The 12634-nt window shown below is 44.6% G+C and overlaps 1 protein-coding gene across 1 annotated transcript in view; it reads right to left on the bottom strand.

Moving 5' to 3' along the window:
* Positions 1 to 864: 864 nt before the first annotated feature.
* Slc26a8 (solute carrier family 26 member 8) overlaps positions 865 to 12634 on the bottom strand; it is an 86204-nt gene continuing 74434 nt past the window's right edge. The window contains exons 18-21 of the mRNA XM_008840203.2: positions 7870 to 8241; positions 6540 to 6594; positions 6259 to 6443; positions 865 to 1365 (exon numbers count right to left, since the gene is read on the bottom strand). Of these exons, the coding sequence (XP_008838425.1) occupies positions 865 to 1365; positions 6259 to 6443; positions 6540 to 6594; positions 7870 to 8241 (1113 nt within the window). The remainder of the gene's footprint in view (positions 1366 to 6258; positions 6444 to 6539; positions 6595 to 7869; positions 8242 to 12634) is intronic.

Genomic DNA, 12634 nt, shown 5'->3' with positions numbered 1-12634 from the left:
TTCTTCTAAGCTTCACTTATGACTAGATATTTTTATTGTGAGAAATAATGGTTTGAATGGATTTGGGCAAAACAGGTAATGACAGGTTTTTCCTAGTGCTAGGGGGGCTTGTATCTGTCACAGATTTTGAACTAGGCGTGGCCCTGTAGGACTGCTGATTCCAGGCTGACTGGGAAAAGAAATTGGCTGTAGATAAGCCTGAGCCTGAAGCCAGGATGAGAGAGGTAACATCACCATGCTCAGTTGCCACAGTTGATTGGCCAATGAACCCAGGACAGTGGGTGGAGGCTCTGGTGCTCCAGGCTATGAGCCTGGCTTGCCTTCCACCTGGGTCCCCCACACCTACCTGCCTGTTTCCTCTGTGCAGATACTTAAAATCTTTCATGTAAATTCCAAATACCACCAAGTTTTCTTTGGTCTAATTACCTTCCTCTGCTATGGCCAGTCTCTTCTGGACTCCCCACCTCCCTTGATATTTCCTCAGGGATATGGAAGACAGAGAAGGTACAGGGAAGGTAACTCCAAGTAGAGGTATATAATTTATTGGAGCCTCATCTCTTTGGAGAAAGGGGAGCAGAGATGAGAGGAAGAAGTTAGAGATGGTCTGTCACAGACCCCAGATGTGGGCTGTGTGAAGGGGAGATCAGGGGAGCTTGGTGAAGGAACTCAGGACAACTGTTGACTTTGAGTCTTATATCGTGGGGGTGTGATGGGTGTGTGACTCCCTGACTCCCTGTCAGGAAGAAGGCAGCAGGTGAAGGGGTCATAATGCCAGGACTGCTGACTTGTACCCAGTCTAGGTCTTGTGACCAAGCAATGTCTTTTGGGCAGGAAGGACTGGCTGAGATGAGTTCTGCACTGTTTCTAGCTCGCCCAAGGAGCGCCTTCGTTGCTGGTGCACTGGGGTGAGTTTGAATGAGTGTGTGGTGGTCTCCTCTCTGGTGATCGTGTCTGAGACTGGGAGCTTGCAGTCGCAAAGTGGTAGGTGGACCTGTAGGACCGCCAAGGGCTGTGAGCCCTCATCCTGGATCTAGGCTCCGGCCTGTGCCCTGGCTCTGGCTCATCATCTATCTCCGGCTCTCTTGGGGGATCTGGTTCAAGCTCTGTGTCTGGCTCCAGCTCAGTCTCTGCAGGGACCTCAGACTTCAGCTCAGATTCAGGTTCCAGCTCTGACTCGCTGTCCAAGTTCAGGTCTAGGTCCAGGTTGAGACCCAGCCCGTCCTGGTCAGAATCCAGCATGGGCTCCAGCTCCAGGTCAAAGTCCGAAACCTCATCTGCTGACCCTTGAGCCTTGACGAAGCTCGGACTTAGGTGCTGGGGGCCCTCTACAACGCCGGCATTCTTTTTATGTCTCAGAGTGCCATTCTGAAACAGACACAGTTAGACAGTTAAAAATGGCCAATGAATTTTACTTCTGAGCAGTCAAGGAATTTCAGAACACAACAGGACTTAAGGTACTAGAACTATGGGTTCCTGGCAAAGTAGAAAACATTTATGGCTCTCCTCTGGTTTCTTAGCTATTCACTGTTCTTTGGGTTCATTCAACCTCTGACGCCTGGCCTCTCTGGCTTTTCTAGCTAGACTCGATTTCATGAAGCATCTTGTCTTCTTGATCTTGCTTACCAACCCCCAACCCAATCCTTGACAGGCCGTCTGAGCTTGCATGTAGCCTGAACTCTTGCCACGTTTGCCGGCATTCTCTGCAGTGATACCCTCCCTCAGTTGTAGCCTGACTGCTGCTTACCTTTCTCCTGCCATTCCTTTTGCCTGCCTTGTCCATCTCCAAACCATCCATATACATTTATTCTTCATTCTAGATGCAGAACAAAGACGGCCGGCCAGCCTCCCAGCTTCCTCTGTGCTCCACCTACTCCTCACACACTGCTGTCATCCCCTCATTTATTTACAAATCTACCCTTCAACTGGCTCTAAGCTTCTTTGTGATACAACAGAGCTTCATTCTAGGTGTCCCCAATACCAAGCACCTCTGAGCCTGTCAAGTAGTAGGTGTCCCCAAGACAGAGTGAATCAGCCTCAAAGGCTGAGCATTCCACAAAATGCATGTCTTCCCCCTTCCTACAGTGTCTCTTTCATCACGTGACACTCTTCTGCATTTCCTTCTCTCTTCCTAGCTATTCTTTCTTGATGTCTTTGCTGTGTCCCGTGTCCACTGGGTTTTTAATGCCAGCATGTCCTGGACCTCCATCTTGGCGCCCTCTTCCCCAGCCATAGTCTCCCTGTGGGTAATTTTACATAGGTCCCTAATTTTTGTTGCTGTTTATATGACAATGATTCTCGGGTTATAAACCTTCCTCTGATCTGTAGGTCCTCACACCCACTCCGCCGTGGGCCTCACTACTCCTTGTTTAGTGGACAACTTGAGTTTAACACATAACAAAATAAAACTTGCTCCTTTCCTAATCTTCTGTATCTTAAATGCCAGGGAGAAAAAGTCATATTCAGTTCCAATTCTGCATATAATCCCCGAAAGGAAATGTTAGTAGAGAATCGCTTCTAAAAACTATAGTCAGCCGGGCTTGGTGGTGCACGCCTTTAATCCCAGCACTCAGGAGGCAGAGACAGGTGGATCTCTGTGAGTTCAAGGCCAGTCTGGTCTACATAGTGAGTTCCAGGACAGCTGGGGCTACAGGGAGACCCTGTCTCAAAAAGACCAAAACAAAACAAAACAAAACAACTATAGTCAATAATGTCTACTGAAAGCCAACTGTTACCATAAGCCTGAGTATAGACTCACTGGGCAAGACTTGCTGAAGTTGTTCAGGAAACACTAACTTATGTAATAGTACATAATATTGAATAAGAATTCTAACATAGACGAGACAGGCATATTATTCTCTAGCAATTAAGAATTTTTATTACCTTTATTTACTTTGTGTGTGTGTGTGTGTGTGTGTGTGTGTGTGTGTGTCAGAGGGTAACTTGTGAGAGTTGGTTCTCTCCTTCCATTGTGAGTCCTGGGGCTTGTGCTCAGGTCATCAGGATTGGCTGCAGGATCCTTTACCTGCTGAGCTATTTTGCTAGCCCTGTAAACTTTTAAAAAATATTTTATTTATTATTTTTATGCATATGAGTGTATTCTCTGCATGTAGGTAAGTACACCCATGTCGTACAATGCCTGCTGTGGAGGAGAGAGAGGCTGCCGGATCCCCTGGCACTGGAGTTACAGACAGTTGTTAGATGTCATATGGGTACTGGGTCTTCTGCAAGAACAGCCAGTGTTCTTAACCGCCGAGCCATCTCTCCAGTACCATAATTTTTTTTTTTAAATAAAGAAAACCTAATAGAATTAACAATGAAACCTCTCAGGACTAGTGACAATTCAGAGGCAGCCAAATTACTTCTAAACATCAATGTCCCCCTTCTGTCTTGAGTTGTCCAATGGAGCACTAAACGCGAAAGAAAATTTATTTTTACTGTTGTTGCTTTTAGTGTGACATGGGGGAGGAGAGTCCTGCTACATGAATTTTTGAGTTCAAGTCATCCTCCTGCCTCAGCTTCTTGAGTTGGTAGAATTATAAGTGTGACCACCAGCTGGGTGTGGTGGTGCATGCCTTTGATCCCATCACTCTGGAGGCAGAGGCAGAGGCAGGTAGATCTCCCAGCCTGGTCTACATAGAGAGTTCCAGGCTAGGTGGGACTACAGGGAGATCCTGTCTCAATACCACCCCAAACCAACAAAACAAAACAAAACAAAAAACAAGTGTGAACCACCATTCCTGAACTATAAAAACTTATTTTATAAAATAATTTTTTTGTTATAAAACTGCAAAACAAGGCCAGGGGTGGTGGCACACGCCTTTAATCCCAGCATTTGGGAGGCAGGGGCAGGCGGATCTCTGAGTTCAAGGCCAGTCTGGTCTACATAGTGGAGTTCCAGGCCAGCTGGGGCTACAGGGAGACCCTGCTTCAAAAAGACCAATTCCTCCCCCCGAAAAAAAACCATCCAAACAAAAAATAAACCTTATTCTCAATGAAATGTTACAATATTGAATAAATGTACTGATAATCCACATTCCTGGACAGGAAGAAGAAATTCTGGAAAGATTCCAGTATAAATTCTCAGTTTATTCTGTATTTCACTGTAATTCCAGAGAAAATTTCAATGGTGTTTCTTTTTGTTTCAGAGGAAAGGATGGAACCTTTTGACAAAGATTCAAAACTTGGTTTGGAAGAATAAATTGGTAATAAAGATTAAAAATTTTTTTTTCGGTCTTTTTGAGACAGGGTCTCCCTGTAGCCCCAGTTGTCCTGGAACTCACTATGTAGACCAGGCTGGCCTTGAACTCACAGAGATCTGCCTGCCTCTGCCTCCTGAGTGCTGGGATAAAAGGTGTGCACCACCACGTCTGGCTTAAATTTAAAAAAAATTATTTATTGTTTTTATTTTATGTGCATGAGTGTTATTGCCTGCATGTATGTGAGTGCACCCATGTTGTGCAATGCCGCAGAGGTCAGGAGAGGGCTTCGGATTCCCCTGGAACTGGAGTTAAGGATGGTTCGTAGCCGCCATGTGGGTGCTGGGAATCAAATCTGGGTCCTCTGCAAGAGCAATCAGTGCTCTTAACTGCTGAGCCATCTCTCCAGCTCCAATATTAAAATTTTTTAAAAATCTAACTCTTTATGTGTATGTATGCGCATGTACATGTGAGCCAGTGCCCACAGAGCCCAAAAAAGGATGTCAGATTCCCTGGAGCTGGAGTTACAGGCAGTTGTGAGCCACCCAACATGGGTGTTGGGAACTGAGCTTAGATCCTCTGTAAGAGCAGTACCAGCTCTGAATCACTGAGCCACCTCTCTAGCCCCAGAGTTAGGAAAATTTGAAACAGAATGCTTTCACAAGACTTCTTGACCAAATGTTAAAATGCATTATAAAGCAGTGCTAATCAAAATGGTGTGGCACTAAAGCTAAGCAGAACAATGAAGCAACAAACTCCTAAGCTACAAATAGGCTTTCATTTTCATAATGATATAATTCTTTTATGAAAACCCTTCATCAAACCAGCGAGGGGAAAAGGCTCATTCAACAGCTGGTAAGACAGTACTATTGTTTGAATGTGAAGACTTCAAAATGCATGTTGAAATTTAAAGCCCACTGTGGTGGGAGTGAAAAGGAAGAGCAATGGAGTCATGAGGGATCTGCCCTCATGTTCTAAGAGGGCTGGAGGGACTCCTCCCTTCTGCCACATGAACCAATGATGGAACAAGCCCTCACCAGACACAGAACCTGCTGGTACCTCAATCTTAAACATCTATGTCTCCAGAATGGTGAGACACAAATTTCTATTATTTATAAATTAACCAATCATATAGCAACACTAATGCATTAAGACAGATGGTGAAGCTCAAAATGATTACATATAGGTAAATGTTGTATTTACATTATATACTGAAATGAGGAGTGGAAGGGAAGGGGAAGGGAGGGGAGAGGAGGGGAAGAGAGGGAAAGGAAAGGCAACGGAGGGGAAGGAAGGAGAAAGGAAAAATGAGCTGTGTTCTACAAGCTTGTATATTTTTCACTTGGAATGTTTCAAAACACGTTATTGTGGTATCACCTTGGTTGTTATAAAAACTCAACCATTATTAAAATCTAATAAGTCAAAAGCTTCTCAGAGTTGACTGAAAATAATTTCTATCATTAGATAACATTTGATGCCTATCTCTGTTTTAATTTCCTTGTCTGTGGAAGCCCAAAGAGATCGATCTGAGAATTCCCAGGCAGACCCGGGTCTTTAGTATTAGAGTGAATAGAGCAGTCTTAATAAACGGTTCAAACTGCTGACTCATGAGTCTTTCTCCTTTACATTGTGTCGAATGAACCTTAGATTACTCACAATGTAAATAATATCCAAAGTCCTGGAAGGACAGAGAGCCATTTCCTCTAGCTCATCAGGCTTATTACCCACAAAGGTTGAGGCAGGGTAGGCTGTCAAAGTTTGTCTAAAGGGGGTGTGTCAAATGTCTAGAAATTGGTGGCACTAGTCATGATGGATGTACAAGGGTGCCCCAGGCCTCTGCTGGGTTGGGTGCACTCTTGTTGGGCTTCACAACCCTGAAGTTGTGGTAGTGGAGATCCTTAAGGCTCAGATCTCTGCTGTTTACCAGTTGGTCTAAGAGTATGCTCAGCAACTCCGACTCTGGCACAGGCACAGTAAAGTCCTTGCAGGACATGGTCTACCTCTGATCAGGTAACTGGGCTGCCCCCTTCTCCCCCAGCTCCAAGGTCCCACATCATACAACCTTTTCTGAGTCTGAGTAGGTTTCCTGGATCACCGTCTCTGTTTCGTCCAGGCTTAACTCGGAGGCCTCAGAAATTCTCCTTGACAAGGCAAACAGCACGGCGTCATGGAGTCTGAGGAACAGCTGGGCCTTGGTGATGCCATCATCAAAGAAGTCATTTTTCTCAAATGACCTGACCACAGAGGCTACAAACCGAACCCAGAACACACAGGTATCAGTGCCAGAGGAGCAGGGCCCCTGGGGTGCAAGACACAGCCCTCTCAGGGGTGAAGGGTACTCACTGTGACACCCAGCAATGAGCACCAGGATGTTGGCATTGTGGAAAGCGTTGCACATCTGCAGGGAGAGAGACAGCAGGTGTCAGAGAGCTGTGTGCGCACCAGAAGGCTAGCCGGGGGGTTCAATACCCTGCTGGCCACCCAGCAGCTGGGGAATCAGTGCCTCTGCTTCCCAAGGCTACAAACACTGGGTGACAGGGCTTCTGTGTGCCAGGAATGTCTAAAGCCCCTGGGACACAAAAGATACCCAGACCATCTCATGGTGGGTGGGGAGCGACAGGGGCACTGTTTCTATGAGGAGAAGGTTTGCTGGGGCTGGAAAGACTTCTCAGTGGTTAACAGCACTGGCTGCCCTTTCAGAGGACCTGGGTTCAATTCCCAGCACCCACACGGTGGCTAACAATTGTCCGTAACTGCAGTTCCAGAGGATCTGACACCCTCTTCTGACATCCTCGGGCATTGCACAACACAGGTACCCTTATATACATGTAGGCAAAACACTCAAACATGTAAAACAAAAAGAAATTAAATAACAAAAAAAGCAGTGTAAACTAGGTGCTTACCTCCAGTAAGAATGGATTAAAGTGGGCTTAATTTCTCTTTTTTTTAACTTTTAAAATAAGCAAAGCACAATGATTTCCTTCTGTAGGTGTACATGGAATAAAGAAGACTGTGGACATAGCAGTAGGCCCTGTGTCTTACAGCTCTTAGGCAAAGAAGCCTCCACAGGGAGGATCAGAAAGCCCTTGGTGAAGGCCAGGTGTGGATGTGTGATGTCAAAGAGCAGACTGGAGGTCAGAGAGGCACAATGAGCACTGTTCTCTGGAGCAGAAGTGGTGAAAAGCCTGGATGTTCTGATGCTTGGCCCCACATCCTAGCCTGAAGCTCAGACTTTTGAAACTAAAGCCTGTTCCCGGGAACCCTGCAGGTACTGGCCAGATAGGCCAGACTTGAGGTATCATTTCTTCTGGCCTGAGTTCTGGATACCCAGTGCCTGTCTGGGAGCAGCTGTCAGGGGGAAATTTTGGTGACCGTATTTCCGGGCCCTGGTCCCTGAGAAGACCTACAGCTGTCCTGAGAGCTCTGTTAAGAAGTTCCCTCTTTTTTCCAGTTCCTTGAGAAACAATACGTGATCTGTGCCTATGAATCCGACTCTAGTTCTAATAAACCAGAGGTGGTTTGTTTTCCTTTTATTCTGATTTGACTATAAATGACCTTCGGTGTGCCGCCTCTGGCCATCCCTGACTCACAGGATTGCACTGAGATGCAGTGTGGGGGATGTGCGTGGTGGGAGGGGATCGGAGCCTGTGGCAAGGGCCTCCCTGGTACTTGCCTGCCTTAATATAACTAAAGCCCGAGAATCCACATAGTGCACCATGGAGAAATCCAGAATGATGGTGTGGGTGCTGGTCTGGGCACCTGAGTCCGAGTGCGGGAGGATGATAGATTTGCTCTGCACCAGGCTTTCTGCGGCTTCCGGTGCACCTGAGCCGTTTCTCGAGGGGTTATTAGACAGCCAGGATTTCTTTGTGTCCTTGTAGCTCTGGCCTTGATTTCTCTGGGATGTGGAGGACGCCATGTGAGGCGCTTGCTCCTCATAGGTGCTTTGGCTCATGTCCCTGCTGCCCAGGTAGGAGCAGCGGATCAGGCTTTTGGACGAAGAGTCATGCTCCTGTTTGTTTTCAAATCGTTCTGTGTAGATGACCTGGAACAATAGAGGAAGGCAGGGACTGTGGTGAGACTCAGAGGGCCTGGGAGTCCTTGCAAATATGCTGCGTTCTACACACTGGCTCGCTTCCCCACCCTCCTCTTAAACGTCTCAGACTAGGTCTCACCATACATGTTTCCGTGGCAGTCCCTCTATCGCTTTAAGCTCACGACCAAAGCCACACTCATCTCTCGTGTCTTCAGTGCCCACAACATCCCTTTCCAACTGCTTGTGCCCATCAGTGACATTAAGTCTGTGTGGCAGACTTAAAATCATTTTTAATTTTTTTCCATGATGCATGCATCCCAAGGAGTCTCCAGTGTTCACTAGAACTTACTGTAAAATGCTTTTTTTTAAAGATTAAAAAAAATTAAATTCTGTGTATGTCTAACAGGACTTCACAGAGATCAGAAGAGGGGTTGTTTTTAATTCACCATTCCTACTAATAAATTTCAAGTTGGGATGGAAAGATAGTTCAGCGGTTAAGAGCACATACTGCTCCTGTAGAGGACCCAGGGTTTGGTTCCCAGCATCCACAATGGGCAGTTCACAACTGCCTGTAACTCCAGCTCCAGGAAGGTCTGATGCCCTCTTCGGGCCCTTGTGAGCACCAGTAAGCACATACACATAAGTTAGAAATAAAATAAATTTTAAGTTGCACCACTATTTACTATCTAGAAAGAAAAAAAATGCTTAAAATTAAAATATGGATTACATAATGGGTACAAATATCAGAAATGTGAAAACATGTCTATTTTATGATTGATAAAATACATGTGCTACGTTACATTAATAGAGAGTTTCTGCCCTAATTTGATTTCATGAATTGCTTCAAAACAATCCCACAATTTTGAGGGCTTATGTAGGTGAGTGAAACGAGCTTGGCTCTGAACTGATAAACCTTAATGCCAGTTGGCTGGGTGTGGTAGCACACTCCTACAATCCCAAGATTTATGAGGCTGAGGCAGGAGGATCACTGTGGATTCGAGGCCAGCCTGGATTGTATCATGGCATCCTTTTCTCCCTAAGCTTCTTTTGGTCAGTGTTTTCACAGCAACAGCAAGGAAAGTAGGATGGTGCTTGTAGATTAGCAGAGCAATGGAGAAACAGGATGGAGGCTACTTAACACTAAATTAGAACTACCATGTAATCCAGCAATCCTAGTTCTGCATCTTTCTCTCCAGCTAGACCCACTTCCTAAAGTTTCCAAGACCTCTCAAAACAGTGCCACCAGCTGGGGACCAAGTGTTCAAACATATGAGCTCAAGGAGGATGTTTGACACTAAACCATAGCTACTACTAAGTGTCAATGTGCAGACTCTATCTATCTTTAAGGAGGAGCAGAATCACCACACATCACTATGGGAATAGACACACACAGCTTAGTACCCACTCCTCCTCCTCATGTTGGTGAAGGGTCAGTGAGACAGTAGGATTGAAGTAAGTGCCTTGAAGACCCGCCAGGATCCTGTCCAATATTGACGGCTTTAGACCTGTGTCTCCTAGTTCATCACAGGGTTCTCTAGGAAGATACTTCCCTGGCTCCTATTGGAACAGAGCACATTACTTGGCCCCAGTTCCTTTTCCAATTTGCCTATAGATCTGAGAAGAAGATGGAAGTGGACTCCCTTCCTATAGGGCTTTCTCCAGGCATCCTACCCAACCTCACCTATTGATGGGTAATAAAAGGTCAAGGAATGCCTCTCTGTTAGTTATCTTATAGCCTGTTAGTAAGAGCCTTTTTAACTACCTTCAAGTGTAAGTGGTGTGTGTGCCTGTGCTCTTGCTAACCATCTATGAATGAGCAGCTTACCACTACATCATACAGAGATGCACTCAGCCCAAGGTTGTAAGAGATAAAGGAAGATTTTCTTAAATCTCTCTCTCTCTCTCTCTCTCTCTCTCTCTCTCTCTCTCTCTCTGCATAAACACACACAAATGAATCAACATCAGTATGCTGCATGCCCATGTTCACTGCTTTATCCACAGTAGCCAAGCTACGGAAACAACCTAACCATCCATTAGTAGATAAACAGCTCTAAAAAAAAAGTGCCATCTGGGGCTAGAAAAATGGCTCAGGGGTTAAGAACACTGGCTGTTCTTGCAGAGGACCTAGGTTTGACTCCCAGAACCTACATGGGAGCTAACAACCATCCATAACTCCAGTGCCAGGGGATCCAATGCCCTTTTCTGACCTCCACAGGCATTGTACTACATGGTGCACCTACCTACATGCAAGCAATATACTCATACACATAAAATAAAAATATAGAAATGTGGCATCTATATACACACACACACATATATATGAATTCTACTGGGCCTCCACAAACCAATTCCATAATTTGTGACAACGTGGATGAATCTAGAAAACATTATGTTGTGTACCAGGCACAGAGGGGCCAAGGCCATGTGACTGCATTTGCATGTGCAGTCTAAGTCAGCCTCACAGAAGTAGACTAGAATCTGTGTCTGGAGGCTGGAGTGGGGGCATAGGGTCTGTGGGAGCACAGGGAATGGAGAAGTTCTGGTCAAAGAGTACAGAAACACAGGATAGGAAAGCTCTAGTGTTCCAGTGCGCAGGGCAGTGATTATAGTTAATGATAATGTATACTCTATTGCTAAATAGTAAGAGAAGAGGATCCTGAACATTCTTACTACACGGAAATGATAAATACTGGAGGTGATGAACTTGTGAGTTAGTCTGCTTTGATCATTCCACAAAGTAAGCATGTACTGAAATATTGCACTATGCCACATAAATACATGCAATTACTGTCAGTTTAAAGTAAGATAAAACATGGCTGGAGAGATGGCTCAGCAGTTAAGAGCACTGGCTGCTATTGCCAAGAACCTGGGTTCCCAGCAACCTACATGGAGGCTAACAATCATCTGTAACTCCAGTTCCAAGGGATGGGATTCTCGTCTAGTCTCTTACATATGTGCAGGCAAAACCCTCACACACATAAAAAAATGAATAAATAATTAAAAAAAAGAACAGTCCTAAATCTATGAGTTTAGATTTGAGACTACCGCAGGAGATGAATTGCAGCATTTTTCCTTTAGCTACAAAGGTTTCTGCTCTTATGGAAACATAGTTGCTTTTTTAATCAGAATATTTGATTTTAAACCTTGCTGCTTGAGGGCTGCTGAGATGGCTCAGTGGGTAAAGGAGCTTACCACCAAGCCTGATGACCTGAGTTTGATTTCCAGCACTCACATGAAGGAGAGAAATGACTCCTGAAAGTTGTTCTGTGACCTCCACAGGGGTGTGCGTGCACACACCCACATGCACACACACACACACACAATATAATAAAAAATAATAAAAAATAATTTTAAGCCAGGTGTGGTGGTGCATGCCTTTAACCCCAGCACTCAGGAAGCAGAGGCAGGCAGATCTCTGTGAGTTCAAGGCCAGCCTGGTCTACATAATGAGTTCCAGGACAGCTGGGGCTACACGGAGACCCTGTTTCAAAAAGACCAAAAAAAAAAAATTACTGAGTTGCTGATATGAGTCTCATTTAAAAAGAAAATCACTAGGAGGCTGGAGAGATGGCTCAGTGGTTAAGAGCACTGGCTGCTCTTACAGAGGACCTGCCAGTTAACAACCATTCTTTAAAATATATATATATACATATATATATATATATACACATATATTTTAGAGGAAGCATTTCATTACAGCTTTAACATATACAATAACAATTTCCACTCCAGAGCAAAGATGCATCTCTTTCAAAATTGGCTGCAAATTTTTAGCTTCACAGTTGAATTAATACAGTTATACAATATTGAGCTCAGTACAAACCCTGTAAGACATAAAATTGAATGAGTTTTTAACCTTTAAAAAAGATAATCAACAAATTTTAAAATATAGTTTCTTACAGAAATACTCATTGTTTTTGCTAATAACACTTAGATGTTGGCACATGCATCTCTAATCGGTATGTATCTGATTATTACTAGTCATGGTTGGTTGCACTCGGATCCTTGGCACCTGTGTATAGATATAAAGTCATTGAGTAGATTTAAATGGTAATGTTTGTCACCTCTACTACTTCACATGACATAATTTTTTATGCTTCATCCTCAATTATAACTCATTTTTTTAAAATTTGTTGATTTTTTTGTGTATGACACACAGAACATCCAAAACAATCTTATTCATCTATACATCCACTTCCCAGGTGGCACCCTCCCATAGACTCCCCCTGGCACTAGAGCCCTTATACTCTGTCTTCCCTGCTACTGTGTACTGTGTGGTCAGCACCCCAGCTGTTCCCTGGTACTTGTCTATCCGGTGAATCTAGTCAGCCTATCTAGAGGTCTTTGTTTTAGGAAGGTCAGCTGTTCCTCATCTAGCGGTAATCAGTTGTCAACATTCTTT

The sequence above is a fragment of the Nannospalax galili genome, unplaced genomic scaffold, assembly GCF_000622305.1.
Source record: "Nannospalax galili isolate Female #2095 unplaced genomic scaffold, S.galili_v1.0 scaffold538, whole genome shotgun sequence".
Taxonomy (NCBI): domain Eukaryota; kingdom Metazoa; phylum Chordata; class Mammalia; order Rodentia; family Spalacidae; genus Nannospalax; species Nannospalax galili.
Note: the sequence above shows the minus strand (reverse complement) of the source record. Positions and strands in the feature narration are given on the sequence as shown.